The 22,147-nt window shown below is 46.4% G+C and overlaps 1 protein-coding gene across 1 annotated transcript in view; it reads left to right on the top strand.

The window, feature by feature from the left end:
- C5H10orf143 (chromosome 5 C10orf143 homolog) overlaps nucleotides 1-22,147 on the top strand; it is a 99,718-nt gene that overhangs the window by 22,929 nt on the left and 54,642 nt on the right. Inside the window, 1 exon segment of the mRNA XM_086922550.1 lies at nucleotides 8,258-8,373. Coding sequence (XP_086778676.1) covers nucleotides 8,299-8,373 — 75 coding nt within the window. The 5' untranslated portion in view covers nucleotides 8,258-8,298.

Consider the following 22,147-nt stretch of genomic DNA (forward strand, 5'->3'; position numbering starts at 1 on the left):
ATATGCTGGGACTTGACTGTGGATGGCTTTGTGGGCAATTAATAGACCTTTGAATCTGGTTCTCTGCTTGACCAGGAGCCAGTGTAGCTGCTGCATTAGGGGGCAGCATCATTCATGATTACCTGGAGTTTTGTTAGCAGCTTCTCCGGGAGGCCAACATACAGAGTTTCCATAATCTAAGCATGAAATGATCAATGCGGACACCGCCATGCGGAGTGCCGTAAATGCGAGAAGGGGGGTGAGTCTCCGGAGCAGTGTCAGCAGGCCCACGCATGTTCCCACCACTGTAGAAACCTGGTGGGACATGGAGAGTTTGGCGTCTATTTTTATGCCTAGAATCGTTACGACTGGGGCTGGCTTGGAAGTAGGGCCAAGCTCTTGTGGCCAGAAGAGGTCACACCAAGGGTTGATATCCGTGGTAATGGTCAATACCTCAGTTTGACCGGGGTTGATTTTGAGAGAATTGGCTGTCATTCAGTGGACTCTGTACTTCAGGATATTCTGCATCCATACGTGGGCCCTGGGAGAGTTGTCAATCTGGATGATGATTTGGGTGTCGTCCACATAATTAAAGACTTGGCACTCCATCCCCGTCAATGCGGCCACCTGGGGCTGGAGATAGGTTTTGAAAAGAAGGGGGGACAGCGCTGAAGGGGGGGACAGAGCTGAAACCGCGAGGGACTCTGCACGTTAGCTCACCCCCATCACTCACCTGGTCAGCCAGTTGGATCCTTTGAGATCGGTCTGACAGGAAGGACGCAAGCCATTAAAATGCTAGCCCCTAGACACCTTGCTCCATAATCCGTGACAAGAGTTGGCCATGATTGACTGTGTTGAATGAAGCGGACAGGTCTAGCCGGACCAGGGCACATGGCTTCTTATCGGCCATGAGCCTGAGTTCGTCTAACACTGCCAGCATTACCAGTTCTGTGCTGTGGTGAGCCCTGAAACCGGCCTGTTTCATTTGAAATAGCTGATTACTCTCTATGTGGTGGAATAGGGTTTTCAGCACATGTTGTTTCAGCACCTTTGCCAGGAAAGGGAGCTGGGAAATTGGCCTAAAGTTTTTATGGTTGAGCCAGAGAGCGCAGGGACCTGTGGCAGCGGTCCAGTCGCTCGAGGCTCCCTCACATAAAACGTAATGTTGTGGAGGGAGCGCAGCGGACGAGCGCAGCGGGCGCGACGGAGGCGCGCCGGAGTCGCGCTAGAGTCAAGCTCGTCTGCGCTCGTCCGCGAGCGTCCGGGACTAGGGGCTAAGGACTCTGCGGGTCCTTTGGTGTATACATCCGCTGAATTACTAGCGCTGAAACCTTCCATCATGAAGTGCCCCCCCGTACCACTCAACGCGGTGAAGCGGACATTTCGCCTAGGCATCACTAATCCCATCAACCTAACTACGGACTCTGCCTCTACTTACGCGGTTTCGGAAAGCACGCCAGGTACCACTTGTAATTTTAAATGTGTTTATTTAAACACTCGTTCCATGACCAAACATCAGACAGATATCTTTTTATTACTATCCGATATTAAACCGGATTTACTCCTCTTGACCGAAACATGGCTTACACCGGATTCACTACTGGACATCTTAGCTGCCTTGCCTGCTGATTATTATATTATCTCCGTGTTACGACCGGCAGGTAAAATTGGGGGCGGGGTGGCCATCATCTCCAATAAGAAACATCAACTCAGACAACTCCCCTCCTTAGATATTCCTAATGTGGAGAATATTGTTGCCAAATTGGATACTGTCAATGGGACACTTGTGGTGGTTTTACTATACCGCCCGCCCCAAACTATGGTTATGTTCCCTGCTATTCTTGCGGAGCAACTGGCCATGTTAACTACTAATAATTCAAAACTACTCCTGGTCGGGGATTTAAACCTCTGGTTTGATAACATTCTAATAGATCCCCAAGCAGCTGAGACTAGGGACCTTCTGAGTGATCTGAATTTAATACAATATATAGATACTCAGACCCATCAAAAGGGCCACAGTCTTGATCAACTTTGGTCATTGAATCTAGCTATTGACTCTATTGATATTAAACCTTGTAGCTGGTCTGATCATTTCACTATTAGTTTTTCATTTTGTGTTGTGAAAGCTCTTCAATTTAAGTTGAAGGCTACCAGTCTGACTCGGAAATGGTCCTCGCTGGACATGTCAGCTTTCTTAAATTTGTTAAAGTCTACTCTGCCAGAGCAGAGCTTAGATGTAGAGATAGCCGATTGTAGGCTTCAAGACTGGCTAAACTCGGCCATTAATGTTTGTGTTCCCCTTACTCGCTTTGATAACTCACGCGGCGCGGACGCGCATAAGTGGTTCACGCCGGAATTGAGGAAACTAAAACTTGAAGTGAGGCAGCAAGAAAGAATATGGCGTTCCAATTATTGTCCTCAAGCAAGGATCGCTTACTGTTCCACTCGTAAAGCCTACCAAAAAACGTTGCACACTCACAAAACTGCTTATTTCTCTTCTAAAATACTTAACGCGACCAATAAGTCGAAAGAAATTTTCAGGATTGTGGCTGAGTTGTGCAATGATGAGAGAACTTCTCCCCCGGTCGTCCCCTCACAATTGCTCTGCAACTCGCTGAATGACTATTTTAATGACAAAATAGTGCTGATTAAGGACACTCTATCCAAGCTCCCAGTTTGTGCCCCGATAGACGACACTTTTTTAAACCCTCTTACTTTGCATTCCTTCCCCTTAATCACTCACCAAACCCTTCAAGATCTGCTCACTAGAGTTAAATCAGGATCTCCTCAGGATGCCTGTCCTCCCCAAGTAATGAGAGAAATTGGTCGGGCACTCCCAAGTAGCCTGATTCCACTGCTCAATAACTCCCTCGTGTCAGGGACTGTTCCTAATAGTTTTAAACAGGCCTTATTGATTCCTTTGAAAAAGAAACCTGGCATTGACTCCTCAGACCTTTCTAATTATAGACCAATATCGTTACTGCCTTACTTATCCAAAATATTGGAGGCGCATGTTACCAACTGCCTATCAAGTTTTGTGGAAGCCTCTGGGTATTTACAACCCAACCAGGCAGGTTTCCGGCCTGGTCACTCTACTGAGGCAGTGATATTGGCCGTTCAGAATACTTTAAGGTCTAATGCAGACAGGGACTTGCACCAGGCTTTGGTGTTATTGGACTTGTCTGCGGCGTTCGACACGGTTGACTATACCATCTTGGTCAACCGTGCCGAACAGGCCGGTCTTCGGGATTCAGCCTTGGCTTGGCTCAAGTCCTTTATTTCTGGACGTACCCAATCGGTTCGACTTGGTTCCTTCACAGCCCCTAAAAAAAATTCCTTTTGTGGGGTTCCTCAAGGATCCTCCTTGTCCCCTTTATTATTTAATTTGTACATGCGGCCACTGTTGTTCTCTCTACGAGAGTTTAAGGTTGATGTATATAATTATGCAGACGACCTGCAGCTGGTCTTTGTGCTAAACTCCCACAATGCTGCCGAGGAATTTCGAGCAACCATGTCTTTTATCCAGAGGTGGATGTCTCTAAACCACCTTAAGCTAAATCCGGGAAAAACGGAGCTCATTCTACCTGGGAAGAGTGAGATCAGTTGGAGTCCTAGGTTTTGGCCGTCGGACATGGGCTCGCCCCCAAAAAAATCCCGTACAGTAAAAAGTTTGGGAGTGACTCTCAGTGAGGACCTTACCTTGGTAAGTCAAGTCGGAACGGTGGTCTCCTCGGGGTTTTTTCAACTGAGGAAGATCAAGAAAATAGCACATCTTCTTACAGATCTGGCCTTAATTCAGACAGTGCTCTGGTCCTGTCCCACATTGATTTCTCAAATGGCCTCTATCTGGGGGCGCCTATTGGCCATCTTAAAAGATTGCAATACTTGCAAAATCAAGCTGCGAGACTTATTTGCAAAGTCCCTAAGTGGAAATCAATTAGACATGGACTAGAGACCTTACACTGGCTGCCTGTGGAACAGAGAGCCACATTCAAGGTGGGTTGCATTGTGTTTAAGGCTCTGGAGGGTAAGGGTCCCATGTTCCTTAGATCACTACTGCGCAAATATATACCTTCGCGCAGCTTGAGATCAATCCACAAAGACCTACTTGAGGTCCCCCGTTTCAAAAAGAAACGTCAGGGAGGCAGCAGTTTTCAATTTTTAGCCTCCTCATTGTGGAATTCCCTCCCTTTGACTCTGCGACATAGCAAGGACCTCCTTGCTTTTAGGAAGGCATTTAAAACTTTTCTTTTTTCCCAGGCCTATTGTAAACAGTGATTGTATCTCTTTTATGTATTGTTATGTTTGATTCTCTCACCAGCGCCAAGAAGCCCTTGGGCGTATGCGCGCTTAACAAATAATAAATAACATAACATAACATTTCATCAGTGTTCTGGACCGTTAGTGGGACCAAGCCACAGTGAAGTGTACCGTTTCAGTAGTGACAATATAAAGAGATTTTTATTTTTAATCAAAAATTTACTAAGCCCTCTTCTGTGTCTGGTCTTAGGAGTGTCGATGCTTTTCTTTAAAAAAACGGACAAGGTCCTTTTTAGGTCTCGGCTGGGCGTGGCAGGGCAGAGCCCTGCTCCGCCTCTCCGAGAGATCTTGTAAATGCAAGATTTCTAAACGGGACTCTAAGCCTGCCTCTCTTTTCCATTGGGTAGTGTCAGCATTTATGGTAAAAGCTGGCTTCCCATTGGAGAAGAGGGTTTTTGGTTGCCACCTTGTCTGCTTTTCATACTGCTCCTCCGGACACGATAGCCTTCTTTATGGCTGCCTTTAAGACTTTTCTTATCTGCTTGTTTGGTTAACAAGCAGATAAGGAAATTCTTCAGTACAGCCGTGAAGCAGACAAGCTGTTCTGGGCACTTTCCCCTCCACTCCCACCCACCTCTGGAATTCTAGCACAGACGAGCCTCCTGTGATCTCCCACACCACCCCCTCCCCGAGCCTGCTCAGCTTGCATGGAGTCCTGGGGCGGGGGTATCAGGAGTGTAAAGAGAAATAGGAAGAGGGGAAACAACAAAGTTACAAGACAGCAATGAGAGAAACAAAAGTGACAGATTGCAGAGAAACAAGGAAGAGGAGCGCTCCCACACTGAGGCCCAGACACCTCCACCTGTGCACCGTGAGCATTCCCTGCAGTGCTTCCGCTGCTTCGTGCAGAGCACTCCCGCTGTTCAGTGTACAGCGCTCCGTGCACATCTCTGCCGGTGCACCTAAACCCCGCAACACTCCCTGCTGCTCTGTGCACTCCTCTGCCGGTGCACAGAGAGCATTACCTGCAGCTCTCCCGGCTGCTCCGTGCACAGCTCCGCCGGTGCTCCATGAACAGCACCCCCAGCGCTAACTCCAGGCTCCTGCGGTGATTCAGGGGGGGAAAGTGGGGCAGAGATCACTTGTGCTGCAGCGGATATGCCCAGTCTCGGGCGGGGTAGGGGCGGATGGATGATTCACTGTGTGATCTTGTGGCCTGCGGAGACCTGTGCAGGGTTACTCACAGTCCAGTCCAGGGTTAATCCATAACCAATAACCACCCAATACCCAAAGCATTAATACAGAGCTGATCAGTTTTTCCCCCAGATGCCCACAACGAGGTGGACGTACTGAGGCGCAGGTTCAAGTCTGTTCCTAAGGGCCTGTGTTACCTGCCACCTGATTACACAGCCTCTTCCTCCAGTTTTACAGGTTCCCACAGTAGAGCTATCTCTCGGGTTATACAGCCCCTTCTGCCAGTCTTACAGGCTCGCAGCAGAGCTATCTCTCAGGTTACACAGCCTCAACCTCCAGTCTTACAGGCTCCCAGAGCAGAGCTACCCCTCTGGTTACACAGCCTCTTCATACAGTCTTACAGGCTCACAGCAGAGCTATCTCTCAGGTTACACCGCCTCTTCTTCCAGTCTTACAGGCTCACAGCAGAGCTATCTCTCAGGTTACACAGCCTCTTCCTCCAGTCTTACAGGCTCATAGCAGAGCTATCCCTCGGGTTACACAGCCTCTTCCTCCAGTCTTACAGGCTCACAGCAGAGGTATCTCTCAGGTTACCCAGCCTATTCCTCCAGTTTTACAGGCTCCCACAGCAGAGCTATCCCTCTGGTTACACAGCCTCTTCCTCAGATCTTACAGTCTTACTGCAGAGCTATCCTTTGGGTTACACAGCCTCTTCCTCCAGGCTTACAGGCTCCCACAGCAGAGCTATCCCTCAAGTTACACGTCCTCTTCTTCCAGTTTTACAGGCTCCACCAGCAGAGCTATCTCTCAGCTTACACAGCCTCTTCATCCAGTCTTACATGCTCCCACAGCAGAGCTATCCCTCAGGTTACACAGCCTCTTCCTCCAGTCTTACATGCTCCCACAGCAGAGCTATCCCTCAGGTTACACAGCCTCTTCCTCCAGTCTTACAGGGTTCCACAGCAGGGCTATCCCTCAGGTTACACAGCATCTTCCTCCAGTCTTACAGGGTTCCACAGCAGGGCTATCCTCAGGTTACATAGCCTCTTCCTCCAGTTTTACAGGCTCTCACAGCAGAGCTATCCCTCAGGTTACACAGCCTCTTCCTCCAGTCTTATAGGGTACCACAGCAGGGCTATCCCTCAGGCTGCACAGCCTCTTCCTCCAGTCTTCGTCTCCCAGCAGAGCTATCTCTTAGGTTACACAGCCTCTTCTTCTAGTCTTACAGGGGTCCACAGCAGGGCTATCCCTCAGGTTACACAGCCTGTTCCTCCAGTCTTACAGGGTCCGACAGCAGAGCTACCTTCAGGTTACATAGCCTCTTCCTTCAGTTTTACAAGGTCCCACAGCAGAGCTATCCCTCTGGGTACACAGCCTCTTCCTCTAGTGTTAGTCTCACGTCTGAGCGATCCTCAGGTTACACAGCCTCTTTCCTCCAGTCTTGCAGCCTCCCACAGCAGAGCTATCTCTCAGATTACTCGTCCTCATTTCATCCAGTGGAGTAGGCATGCTCCTGGCCCAGCTGCTCTCTCCTGCCTTAGTCTCTCTGCAGATCTATCCCTCAGGTTACACATCCTCTTCCTCCAGGCTTAGTCTCACAGCAGAGCTATTCCTCAGATTACACAATTTATAATCCGGAAAATATATTTAGGTACTTCACATATTTCAAACCCCATTCATTCATAAATCCATCCCAGGAATCTGACTGATTGGTGCTCTTTTGTGAATGTCACCAGTAACCTATACCCCCTCATTTATCTTAGTTGATAGTTGGAATGCATCCCACTTGATCTCGAATCTTAACCACATAGCCTTTCTGCATTCGAAATACTGGTGCCCCTAACCCCTCTAATTTTGCCTTGCACGCCTCTAAAACAAGCATTTGCAATGCAATAGGTCTCGCAGTTACGCGAGTTTAAGCTATTGGCATTATACATACCAATGCCCTTTACTTATGTTTAAAAACAAAAATAAAAGGCATTGTCATTTGCAATGTTAAGTCAATAGCAAATGCCTTTTATGTTTTACAGAAGAAAAACAATACAAAAAAACAATGTAATTTCCAATGCCAATAGCTAAACTCATGTAAATGCGAGACCTATTGCATTGTAAATGCTTGTATATTTAATGCCTGTGAGAAAAGTGTAGAACATGACATTCTTAACTGTATTTTAAAATGGTTGCCTCATATTGCAATGTCAATTTAAAATGTTTTACTTTTTTGAATCTGGTCCTTTAGAAGATACAATGAGCGACATTTCTGTAGATAATAAATATGTTTAAGTATGTTTTTTATCATTTCCTTGTATGTAACTCACAATAACAATTATTTTAAATTGTTTTAGTCTCAATTCAGTGAGGGGGAATTACAGAAAAAAAGTAATTGGGAGACTAAAAAGAAAATACAAATTTAGAAACAGCAACTCTTTCAATGCCTCTTATTATTCTGGGGTGTATATTTAATACAATGTTGTGCCAAAGGATTCGAACAGAAACCTCTGGGAATCGTATCCGTGTTTACAGTGGTTACTGAAATCATTTAGCAAATTGTTGCAAATACCAGATAAAGACTAGAAAAGAGAGACTAAACAGAGAATCTTTATTTCCAAGACGCGTCATCCCTGAATACTGTTTAATAGTCAAAACAACATGATGCAACGCTAAGGAGAATGTTGATAATGTAGAGATAGGCTTGCGATGCTCGCACGTGACACAGTATGAAATAAACATTAAGCAATATGTGAATAGCAAGGAAGTTAAAGATGGGGACGCAGTCTAACGTTGTTGCAGCAAATATACTCGGTGTTATTTTGTATGTACACAGTTTACTGGATATCCGCTGCTCAGACGTTAGATCATCCCAGAATGTCGGTGCAGATGGATTTCATGTGCTCACAGAAGCGCCGCCTCGGGGAGCAAGCCGAGGGACATCCCATCCATGTAAGTGAAGTTATGAAGCCATTTTGTAATATCAATGGTCCACATCCTATGCAGAAACTAGTCCCACTGTGTTTGCATTATCGTTGCATTTCTAGGAATGTTTGGCACAGAATTTACACCCTCACCTTACGACTGCATGGGAATCAGTAAAGTATCAAGATGCATTTACTTTCGATTGTTTGAGTTCAGGGTTAGACTGAGACAGAAAAGAGACCCAGGCGCCAAATAATAAATGGCCAGCATTAGTGAATCAGATAGCTAATATAGTGACCCACGTTTGCAAATCATGGCAATTTTAAACTTGTAAAGGCGTGCTGTGTACGTGTTTTGCTAGGCATGGGAGACTGCATGTATTTGTGTTTGATGCAGGCAATGGTTGTGATAGAAAAAGAGAAATCAACAGTAAACAAGAATTTACAATGCCAGCAGGTCTGGCTTTAATGGAATTCTGTATGGCAATGTCAATCATTACCAACAAATAGCATTTGAATGGATATCGATTTGTGTGTAGGCCAAACAACTGAAGAATAATATTGGTTTAGGTTAAAAGGTCAGTGTAGGAAGGTGGATACCAATGGTTACCCCAGATGTTTTGCCTAGTGTTTAGCTGGTTTTCGACTTAGTTGGCCTGGCATCCCGCTAATCAGGGCCCCAGGCTATCTGCTCTCACTGTAAAATGGAATCCATGTACTTTAGGTACATCTCCAATTGGATATTTGGTCACCTTATGAGCCCCTGTATAGTGTACCTTAGGTACCCAGGGCAAAGGTGCATCCAAGGCCTACCAGGGGCTGTAGCATGTATTATGCCACCCCTGGCTGGCCATACAAATTGACACAACTGGCTGATCACTCAGCTGGGGCAAGGTGGTGTAATCACCCTTTGCTTTAGATATAGTATACCTATATCTAACCTTATATATAGACACATATACACCTATAAGTCACTCCTATGGCAGGCCTTAACAATCCTGGAGGCAGAGTGCTTGGTTTTATGTGATATGGTGCCATAGCATGAGCTGAGCCTGTCTGCAGCTTTCGGAACCATGTTCTTATAGCTGTTCTATGATATAGCCATACCATATACTCTTAAGTGCATTATCATCCTCGCGGTTGAATGCTAACTTTGGTTTGGCTTTATCAAAACATGTTGTGTAAGGTGTCATACGCTTTGGAATACTACCCCCTCGCCAGTTCTGGCGATGGGGTAGCATTCCACCCTTCTAGAGGGAGAAGACATGTTCCTACTAATCCCGGTTAAAGTTAACCAGAACCTCAGCATCACAAAATGGATGCTGCTGCCACAGACACAAGTCTGACCTCCTGCTGCTGGGAGTCCTTCCAGCGAGGGAGGCTTGGACAATAGGTTTCCTGTCTTGGGAGGTGCTAGCACCACCCCAGACAGGCCATAGTGTATTGGGGCAGGGAGGGCTGAAAGAAATGAGACACTGCCTGGGGCACACAAGGTGCTCCATGCATAGTCCGGTTGAAACCAGTTGCTGGGGCACTCCAGCCCCTGCTCTGGCGCGAAACTGGACAAAGGGAAAGGGGTGTAACCACCCCCTTCCCTGGTCCTACCCATAGGAGGGACCCATCAGGTAATCCAGCCCCTCAGATTGGTATATAGGTAGGAGCTGAGTCAAGAGACTTTAGATTTTTTCCTGAACTGAAACTTAAAACGAAACTCTGGACCTTCAACATTCTACTGCAACTAGAAGACTGACGAATCTCCCTTGTGGTCAAGGAGTGACCATCCTGTGCAAACAGGCACCATCCAGCGATCTGCGGTTTACTTTGTCGACGCACCCGCCGGAGCCCGAGCACAGAGTCTGACAAGAGCCAGACTTCCAGACTTCCCTGAGCCCGATCCACGGCCACAGCAAAGCTGAGACCCATGGAGGCGATGAGAGACGTGAGACCGACCATCTTGAAAAACTTGCACTTTGCTACTTGTGCAGCTTCCGAGGCACCCCTGAAGTTGTGCATTGGGATTGAGAAGCCCCAGCCCGAGCACCTTCCACACAGACGCACAGCCCTCCACACTCCACGAGTGCCGCGTGGGGCCTGTTAGTGTTTTTGTGCTTGACGCGTCTGTCCGGTCACTTGCCGTTGGCTAGTGGCCTCTGTGACGATGAACCTTCGAATCTACATCGTTGGTCTGGTTGCTCCAGGCTGGCCCCTGCTTCCCTGAAAAGGAGAAGCCCCTCAGACCTTGCTGGTCTGCAACAGAAGCCATCTTCGATTCCTGCGTGGGTTGCCTTTGCCAAGGCTTGTTGACTCCAATCCGGAAGCCGACACCGTCGACAGTGAGATCCTTCATGGGGCAATCCGTGCCCAGCTCCTGGTCGTCGTCGACACCTCCTGGACCACATGGCTGCAGAGACAAGCTTCATAACATCACCTGTTTGCTTCACTACATTGCCTGGTTCCTTCCTGGTCACTGGCTAGTGACCCAGACTCTGTCCCCTCTGCTTTCAGGTACTCTTCATCCTCGATCCGCTCTTGGATCCAACCAGACACTTCTCTCCTGGTCGCCTGCAGCATCTTTTCACAGGTCTCCATAGGATTCAGCAACGAAACCCGACACACTTTGACACCTATGCACCCGGCTCCCATGGGTGAGGTAACGCTCCTGTGGGTATTGACTATCCTAGTATCCTAGTTTTCAGTAGCTTTCTCCTAGTCCATCCGGAAGTGTCCTAAAATAACTAGTTTCCAATTCTTTCGTTCCCATTGTATCCCTATGGTCTCTCGCGTGTGTGTTAAGACACTGCACATGCTTCCTGTGGGCCTCCTGATTCCTAACCTTTGGTAGTACAGGGTAGCCCCAGCGATGCCCTAGGTCTATTCCTTGTTCGTGACGTGGTTCTTATACCACTATTTTAGTATATGGTTTTACGTGCCCCTAGGGCTCTACTGTATATTGTGCAACTTATTGTATGATTATTAAGTATCTTGTTATGTGCTTGTGCCTCTGACCTCATAAAGAGTTCAGAGGGGTTGTGTTAGTAATAAATACATATATATTTTATATATAACCTGTGTGGTGTCCTTTCATTTGGTATTAAACAGGTTACATATTGTAAAACAGCTGGCTTCACATGCTCTCTGAAGTTTTAGCCTAAGACTGCTTTGCCCATGCTACCACTAGGATAGCTGGTCTGTAAGGTTGACTTTACAACCATCACCATAAGGGTTGTTTGGACTCATACAGGGTGCCCACTAGAATAGTGGACATCACATATCAGGCCAACTTCTCACAGTCAGGTGACCGTTGCTCTGTTAAGCCGGACCTAAGCACCATATAGGTTAATGTCTTACTCCTATCTGTGCTGCCAGAGAAAAACACCATAGAAGATCTAGTTATCTAAGCTGCTTTAATAGCGTTACATCATGTGTGTGCCCCTAAAAGTTCAAGTTCAGCCAGCTGGATAAATAAACAAAATGATCACAGCTGTGTGGAGGGCAGGTACGTTAGTTTGCGAAAGCGCACAACTTCTACAACTTCCCCCCTAAACAAAAGCTTTGCGCCTGGCTCCCAACATGTGACCACAACTCTTTCAAATTAATCTGGCATAATTGCCTGGCAACAGCTATGCAATCAAGCCAGACCACAGATACCACCATACTTAAGCCAGTCTGCCCCAGTGTGGGTTTCAGGAAAGTATTGAGATTTGTTTAATTTGAGGATCTCAGAAAACCTTAACATGAAGAGTCATTCAAGTTCATCCTGATATTAAAACGAGTAAATAGGCTGCTGTCAAAAAGGCACAAAATGCACATCTACAATTATTTTTCTCGTAGTTTATTCTGCATAAAAGACATTCAGTATGCAATTGAAACTTTATATTGTCGACCGAAGTAAGTAAAATAATGGCCATCATATTGGATCCTATCCTAACCAAGCTGACCCAGATAGAACTGCGACTAGCCGGATTCGAGACACAGAATCCACCTGTCCCATCCCTGACCTAGTCCTTAAGCGCTCTTTCCGCATGTGCAGTGACCAAGAAAACCTTAGTGCACTCGCACCACTGAACCCGATCATTCCATCTGTCTGTCACCTTGGCCCCGGGGTTTTTTCCAACAGCCACCGCCCTCTCGAATACACACCCGGAGGCTCCAATTCCCCAAGAAACTTGTGAATGGGTTCGTAATATATCAGGTACCAACTGTGCCGGAGGAAACAAGCTGGCTTTCAGATAGCAGGAACTCAAGATATCTGCGTTGCAGTCGCAGACAAATACTCGCAACAAGTCCTCCATCTTAAACCAGCAGCCTCGCCCTTGGTGATGGTTTTGGCAAAGGTTCCTCCTCTTAGGGAAAACCATACTGAATCTATATCAGTTAATGGACAAATGTCTGCACTGGCTCTTGATTAACCTCAAGGACTCAGGAATGAGAAGCCATCAGCTGGCCAATAAAATTATTATGGGTAGGAGAGTGGGTTGGGTGGGCAGCTCAATTAAATCTATTACTGGAGATTGCCTGGTGATAAAATCCAATAATATCTATATGAAACATTCTCTCCTAAGCAATCTTCATAGATTCTCTTAGTAGCTCGCAGATTATCCCTTTACCACTGGAGCATTTTTATAAATCGGGAACAGTGACAAGTATGGGTCATATGGCCAGGAGAATACCAATGTCAATTCTTTCCAAGGTATATGAAGGACCCCAATACTATTCCGGAAATAAGGTTTCACAACAGATTTACAGCTCTTTCAGACTTGGACTCCTGTGATTGACTACCATCACCCACTCTTTCACCTGCAGGGAGATCAGTTAGCCCATTGCCTGGATTGCAGGAGATCCCATTACCCCTGAGTGCAGCAGATACAAACAGAACAGTAGCATCTTGCAATTTGGCAGGAATAGCCTCTAAGATAGGCAATGCCCATTGGCAAAATCTCTGTCAATCTTTGGAGATTATTTGTTTACAGGAAACATGGGCAAAGGACCCAGTTTTCTTCCCAGGGTTCTGCACTTTCCATACACCTGCAGTACCTTCAGCGTCAGGAAGAGCGAAGAGAGGATTAATAACTTTAACCTCCAATACTATGCCCCTACAAGTAAGGCAGGTTGGCTCCCCCAATAACCACTTCCAGCTTCTCCAACTTGTGCATAGAAAAGAAGAAACTTGGCTCTTAATTATTATAACAACAAATTTGGGAGAAACATGAAGGCAGTGGCAGAAGAACTAGCTAGCAGATAAAGAAGGGACTTGTTAACATCATTGGGTGGGGGATTTTAACATTTATCTCTGTAAGCACATTGAGGCTATAGTGTGTATTGCATGGATAATGCTCAGGGTAACCCCCTTCCACATTTTACGCATACCGCCTATGGTGACCCCCCCCCCACCCCCCCTCAACAGACTCCTACACACGTGGAATCTGGGAATAATTAATGACATAAAAGTAGGCCAGATAGGAAAAACATTCAGGCGGGGTAATCAAAAGTCCACAATTGATTTTATCTTATTTTCCTCCACGCTAACTGGGAAAGTGGCCCACAAAGATTACCTATTCACCTGTTTTAGCGATCATGCTATCTTACTTATCCATCTAGGTATCTTGTGTAAGGCGAAAGAAAACCAATAGGTAGTGGATAACATAATGCTAACTAGAAAAAAGGCTATCAATTAAAGTGGGCATTGGCTCAGAAGCTCAATCTGGTTCCTCAAATATTGGCTCAGGTAAGGGAAGAAATCATACACTGCCTGAATGAGGGGTTTTCCTCTCCACTATTAGTCACCCAGTTTAGAGCCCTTCTAATGAAATTAAAAGTGGCTCTTACTTGCTCAAAGCCATCAAACACTATGCCAACTAGCCAATTGTTTGACTCCTTATGCTCCACAGCTAAAAGAGCCCTTGTTAATGCATTAAAAGTCCACCCAAGAGATGCTGCCTTGATACTATTGCTAGGTAGGGATTATGAGCATGCGAGAAGAAGAGAGAAGGATCTTAGGGAGAAAGCCTGGGACGACCTTGAACAAGCGGCAGTAGCAGGGATTTCTGGATAGTTATAAATGCTCCCTATTTTAAAGACTTTAAGAGCCCGTCACTGAACACACGCAGATGAGGATGCATGGGTGGGACACTTTGAAATTATCTTCGGATCCAGTTTCCCCCCTTCCACCCCTGCCCCCCAAGCCAGACTCCTTACCCCGAGGCAGGGCGAGATTCTCATTATGTGAAGTTAGAAGTGGGCTGGAGGCTTGTGCCCGAGGGAAGGCTCCGGGCTCTGATGGGGTGCAGATCGATCTTTTCCAGGATAATTATGATATGTGGGTTCCCCTAATAACAAACGTTTTTAACATCCTAGTGGTAGAGGGCCCTTCACCATCCTGGAATCAGAGTGTAATAGTCCCCATATACAAGAAAGGAGATAGGGGCTGCCTGAAGACCTACTACCCACATTTCCCCTCTATATACCACTGCCAAGCTTATGGGATGGCTTTTATTAGTCTGATTGGAGGATTGAGCCCAAGGACATAACATCCTGATGCAGGCGCAGTATGGGTTCCAGAGGGGTAGGGGGACAGTGGATCAATGCCTCAATCTCTCACTTTGTATAGACAAATACACAAAAGTAAAAGGTGGGAAGATCTATATGGCCTTTATGGACCTGACAGGGGCCTTCGATTGTGTATCCCATCAGAAGTTGTGTCCCATGGGAATTGACACCCTGATAATCGGCTTAATTCCCCAGCTATACGCCAATTCCGCTGCCTGTGTTTGGTATGGCAAAAAAAGGGGAATGTACGCGTTCTTTCAAGATTGAGAAGGGAGTCAGACAGGGATGCGACCTCGCCCCATTTCTTTTTTCCATCTACGCAAATAGGGTGGAGGCGGCCTTGGCTGGCTCACCTTTGGACATGCCTACATTTGATCACACCCCAATTTCGATACTGGCCTATGCTGACAATGCAGTGTTAATGGCTAGGACAGGGGTAGCTCTACAAAGCCTTATGACATCGTACACCTCATTTATGGCCTCATAAGATCTGGGAGTAAATGATTCAAAATCTTTCAAGATCATAGCGGGAGCTGGTAGAGGAGCGAAATTCCCCTATTTCCATCTTGCCTCAAAGAAAATCGAAGTGGTAGATTTGCTTTCATACTTGAGAGTCCTTTTTGATGAGAACCATTCTTGGACAAACTTGGTGGCGGCAAGAGCACTAGGTATGGAAAGGAGTCTTCAAGCTATTAAGAGCTTTGCTAGGAAGTTTGGAGCTAGCCGTCTGGACACGTCTAAAAATATCTATCCTGCAAAAACAAAGGCTGCTGCAATTTATGGGGCAGGAGTCTGGGGATAGGAAATATGGACCAACTCCAGAAATTGGAAGACAGATTTTACACACTCATTTTCAAATAACATTCTTAATTTAGAATTAGGGTTACCCTAGTTGATAGATTCCATAAGACTGGCCCCAATCCTGTTATGGCTTTCGATTTGGCGTAGGACCACTGTTAACCTAACACAATGTATTATCAGCGATTGTCTGAAGCTGGATCACTAGAGCAGGATCCTTTGACTCAGATTTGTAGAGGCAGAACTTACTATAATCGGGCAGGGCGACCTATTTAAGGATCCCGACTCTTGTAGGAGGGTTACTAAACTGAAAATAACTGAGTTATACATGCAGAGCTAATTTTGCCCGGAGGGTAAAGAATTACCGTAAAAAAGTGTCCCTTGCATACGATCTTATTCCATCAAGACCAGGGGAAGGATTTTCGTACCTCTCTCTTATCATTGAACAGCATACATTTATTCTATTGCGTTTTCGGTTAAATCTTATTCCACTGATCCTAGGTTTCCAGAAAGGAAATATAAATACCATAGTTATATCCATGCCCTTGTGATAACTACTCGCCTCAGTCGGATCTACATTTAGTACTATTCTGCAAGTTCCATCTTACTGAAAGAAAACCATTATTTTTTCCAAATTTAATGTCCCATAATTTCAAACAATGTAGGGTGGGTCTGTGTTTTATAAAGGCGCTCTCTGACCCTTTTTTTTCTTTGCCTTTTTGTAGCATCTTTTCTCTGAGCTTATTTCATAACAAGCATTTACAATGCAACGGTCTCGCCTTTGCAAAAGTTAGAGCTATTGGCATTGTAAATGACAAATGTTTTATTTATGTGTTGGTTTTCAAATCCGATAAATAAATAAATAGCATTGTCATTTACAATGCCAATAGCTTAATCTCTCGCAAATGCGAGACATATTGCATTTGCACACACACCTACACAGCCACACGCGCCCCACACACAGAGCGCCCCACACACAGAGCGCCCCACACACAGAGCGCCCCACACACACACACATAGCCACACACACGCCCACATAGCCACACACACGCCCACATAGCCACACACACGCCCACATAGCCACACACACACACACACAGAGCCACACACACACAGAGCCACACACACACACACACACACACACAGAAAGCTGCACACACAGAGAGCCACGCACACACACAGAGAGCCACGCACACACACAGAGAGCCACGCACACACACAGAGAGCCACGCACACACACAGAGAGCCACGCACACACACAGAGAGCCACGCACACACACAGAGAGCCACGCACACACACAGAGAGCCACGCACACACACAGAGAGCCACGCACACACACAGAGAGCCACGCACACACACAGAGAGCCACGCACACACACAGAGAGCCACGCACACACGGAGCCACACACACACACACACACCCACACACACACACACACACACAGAGCCACACACACACACACACACACACAGAGCCACACACACACACACACACACACAGAGAGCCACACACACACACACACACACACACAGAGAGCCACACACACACACACACACAGAGCCACACACACACACACACAGAGAGCCACACACACACACACACAGAGAGCCACACACACAGAGAGCCACACACACACAGAGAGAGCCACACACACACACACACAGAGCCACACACACACACAGAGCCACACACACAGAGAGAGAGCCACACACACAGAGAGAGAGCCACACACACAGAGAGAGAGCCACACACAGAGAGAGAGAGCCACACACACACAGAGAGAGCCACACACACACAGAGAGAGCCACACACACAGAGAGAGAGCCACACACACAGAGAGAGAGCCACACACACAGAGAGAGAGCCACACACAGAGAGAGAGAGCCACACACAGAGAGAGAGCCACACACAGAGAGAGCCACACACGAGAGAGAGCCACACACAGAGCAGAGAGAGAGCCACACACAGAGAGAGAGCCACACACACACACAGAGAGCCACACACACACAGAGAGAGCCACACACACACACAGAGAGAGCCACACACACACAGAGCGAGCCACACACACACACAGAGCGAGCCACACACACACACAGAGCGAGCCACACACACAGAGCGAGCCACACACACAGAGAGAGCCACACACACAGAGAGAGCCACACACACACAGAGAGAGCCACACACACAGAGAGAGAGCCACACACACACAGCCACACGCACACAGCCACACGCACACAGCCACACGCACACAGCCACACGCACACAGCCACACGCACACAGCCACACACACACAGCCACACGCACACAGCCACACACGCAGAGCCACACACGCAGAGCCACACACGCAGAGCCACACACGCAGAGCCACACACGCAGAGCCACACACGCAGAGCCACACACGCAGAGCCACACACGCAGAGCCACACACGCAGAGCCACACACGCAGAGCCACACACGCAGAGCCACACACGCAGAGCCACACACGCAGAGCCACACACGCAGAGCCACACACGCACAGCCACACACGCACAGCCACACACGCACAGCCACACACACACGCACATATACACATATACAGACACACAGAGCTAGCCACACACACACAGCCACACAAACAGCCACACACACAGCCACATACACAGAGCCCCAGAGCATAATTCCAAGAGCCAATGTATTTTAAAATTTACTTGTGAAAAAGCATCTGGGGCTCCGTCGAAGCGCTGACAGCTCATTTGCTACTGTGCGCCCGAGGGTCCATCACTGGGTGCTGAGGTAAATACCCTGCGTCACGAGGCCGCCAGACTTAAAAAAAAAAACACTACTCCCAGGCCCGCCCTTCATTCCGTAATGTGAATAATAACCTGGAATGTATGTGTTCTTTGCATTTTATTTCTATGCAGCACAACCAACTCCTTACAAAACTGCATCCTGTTGCCAATTCTAATCTTTTCACACAGAGAGGGGGGACATGACATACCCCCTTGGTAATGCACATTTGCATAGAGCCTCCTCGTGGGATTGGACATGCATGTGTTTTATGTCACAGATTAACACACCCAGGGTCATCGCTTGATGAAAGCAGCAAGATTTCATTCCAAACCGGTGACATGGGAGTAGAGGCGTCACAGGAATAAATGGCTTGCTTTGAGAGCGCCGTTTGGAGCTGCTTAATCACCAATTACAAGGCGGAAATAGACCCCAGCCAGGTGCATCGAAAAAACATAGCGTTAAGAGGGCCCGTTCCGCCGTCTCGCGGCTTTTACAGCGTGATTATTAGTTCGGATCTCATGAGCGTTAACGCATCGCCGAGTCCACAGACAGCGCGCATTCGGTGCATAAACCCCTAAGAGAGCCTTCTTACCTCCGCCTCAAAGTCACCATTCCCCACACACGATTGGCATCCGCGACGGCCATGCAACCCCCATGCCGGCCGAGCAACGCGCTCTGGAGGCCAGGAGCTGAGGGGCCTTGAAGCAGGGCTGAGAGGAGACAGGCACCTGACTAACCCCTCCAGAATACTTTAAGAGAGAAGGGCATATATAAATCTGTTGCACCCGAAATACAATAAAACCTAGCCCTGTTGTTGAACTTTGGCTTCTGTAAATCAGATTGAGCATTGCACCAGCAGCACCAAAAACACAGGGCCCGAGACACGGTCCGAGCGGCTATCAATCAAAGCACAGACCGTGCCCGAGTCAACAACTCGTTTTCAAACACTCAAAGTTTGAGAGGGGACGAGCCGTCCTTTCCTTAAACATGCAAACTTACTGCTGTGGTAAAAGGTTTATGATCTTCTTTATGGGGCCATCTGTTTCGCCCCATAAAGAAGATAAGAAAGCTTTTACCACAGCAGTAAGTCAAGGAACCCAGTCTGAAAAGGACGGGGCTTAAAGAGAAAGAAGAACGTCACTAGGACCTCTTCTCCAATGGCTGGCCACCGTTTAGCATGAACGGTTACGCCAGCCAATGGAAAACAGGTGCTGGGCTTCACCTCGCTAGTGAAACTTACAGAATCTCATTAAATCTCGCCAGCTCGACTGCGCATGTGCGCAGTCTAATGCTAGCCGAGACCTAAAAAGTAAGAGCCGGGGTTTGTTGTCCTAAACCATGGCAATCATGATTATAATTTGACACATTTTTGTGATACGGTTCTAAGAGCTAGGTTCAGCCCATTAGGATTTTAAGCACTCTTTTTAAACGGTTTTATATTATTTTATTATGATCATGGCTCCTCTGATGAAATTGTATTTAAGACTAATAAGATCAAAAATGTTTTAACACAGTTTTATAATATTCGTTTAGAGTTTTCTAGATGAAATTGTGCTTTTATGATTTGTTTTAAAACCGAATCGAATAAAGATTTATGTATGAATGTATTGTCAACCCTGCAGTCTTCCCATGTGAAGGGCATATACACCATCTTTTTGAAGGTATGTTCGATTTAGGGGAGTTTTTTTATTATTTACTAAACGTTAAGAAAGACAGCTGTCTTGTTAAATTTATTCTGTTCAGTTTGCAAATTCAGACGCCTTCTCTGAATTCGACATGAATTTTAAAGTTGAATTCCAGTGCTTTCCTCTCTTCCATAAAAAATAATTTAAAGCACTGAAATCATTTCTTCCATTCTGAATACAAGTTGTGTCCTGCAAAGCTTTTCCAACATTATTGTTGTTTCTGGTGGGTGGCCCTTTTGCATTACATGGTCAGTGATTGGAGTCCTTGTTTGCTGCCCTCCTAGGAGGGGATGGTCCGAGAGAAGACTTTGGGGTCCGTTGTCATTTTATTGGTAATGTCCATATATAATAAAATGATTTTGGGTAAGTTTTGAGAAAGACATCCCCCATCCTCTGATGTTCATTTGTGTGACCCAAGGATGATTTTATTGCTGTGGGATGGCAGTTAACCACATGTAGAAAAGAATGGGACAAGATGGTACCCAAAAAGCTATGTGCTACCTGACCATTGGCGCAGCTACTGCCATTCAATCCAGAAAAGATTAATAGCTACCAAGTGAGGTGAATGACATAAGGAGTGTTACCTAGTAGAGACTAATTTATAAGAGATACTGATGTTAATGATGCCAAATAATGACCAAGCACTCTGCTCATTACCCTTCGCTGGCTTACGTGGTGTACTTTACACAGGCTTTACTCGTTCTACTGTCCCACAACCTGCCAGCTTGATGGTGGGATTGCTGATGGTGATAGGAGCGTGTCCAGCCATAACTAATAGGGGGGCAATCCTCAGTGAGGATGCCAGCTCGGTCATGACGCAAATATTCTCTGTCTGACCCCAGCATTGGGGAAGACAAGTGGAACTCCGGCTGGGGACCTTCCATGCTGAATGAGTTCGTCTGACCAGCTGTTCAGTGCAAACGGGGTGTTTTCGTAGCAGCAGCCACAGAAATGGAGAAGGAATGCAAATTAACAAAGACACCCTCGTCTAATTGTTTTGTTACAACTTTTTTTCCCAATACATTTTGTAAGCACATACAAAAATTATTTGTAAATTTTAACAAAATCCTATATCCGCCAATTTTGTAATCAAGACGTGCCAAACCAAACTCTGCAAATCCCAATAATATATAACCAGCCCTACATGCTCAGTTAAACCCAATCCACACACCCCCAACCCTCACAACCCTACACCCAACACTCTTGCAACCATTAAAAACACAGCAGTCTATATTATTTCACAGGTTAAAGAATGAAACTAAGACAGTCTCTAATTAATCACAATGCATCTCATGAAAATCACTTCACAGTTATGTTCAAGGCTATGTAGTGACTGTGGACCTTGTATATTTCTTCTAGATAATTACATAGTTGCTACATTTATTTTTATTAGTTGAGTGGCTATAAATATCTGCGCACGTTTCGGCGGAAACTCCATCAGGGACGCCACATAAAGTCGAGTCGCTAACTTATCACCAAAATACCTGCAGAGAACATATTACAAGAGCCTTCTGAGCGTTTATCAAAATAACATGATCATATATCACCACACTGTAAAATGATCCTCCATCTGCTGTGAGAAAACGTATTGTTATTCATGCGTGGGCATGGCCCAGCACCAAGGAGCACCCTAAAAGATTTTTGTTCATACATAACATATAACTGTATAAGAAACCACACCTGGCGGTGCACCCAAAGAGTGACCCTCAATTCTATGACTTGTGTTTTGTACAAGAACTATCATCTTCTGCAACACTTGTGACAAAGCCCCCAAATACAGCAACAATCCGCCAACATCACAGGGATATATTGCTGTCCCTTAAAATCTCCATACTTGTAAGGGTGTCGTACATACATCCAAAAGACTCCTTTGTATTTCAAAGGAACCCAGATTCAAAATGGTCTCCGAAATTTGATGGGAAGGGATCAAAATGCCACCAAACCTCCTAAAAAAATTAAAAGATATCCAGAGGAATGTAAGAGGACCAATTAATATGTTTAT

Source organism: Lissotriton vulgaris, chromosome 5 (assembly GCF_964263255.1).
Source record: "Lissotriton vulgaris chromosome 5, aLisVul1.2, whole genome shotgun sequence".
In the NCBI taxonomy this organism is placed as follows: Eukaryota; Metazoa; Chordata; class Amphibia; order Caudata; family Salamandridae; genus Lissotriton; species Lissotriton vulgaris.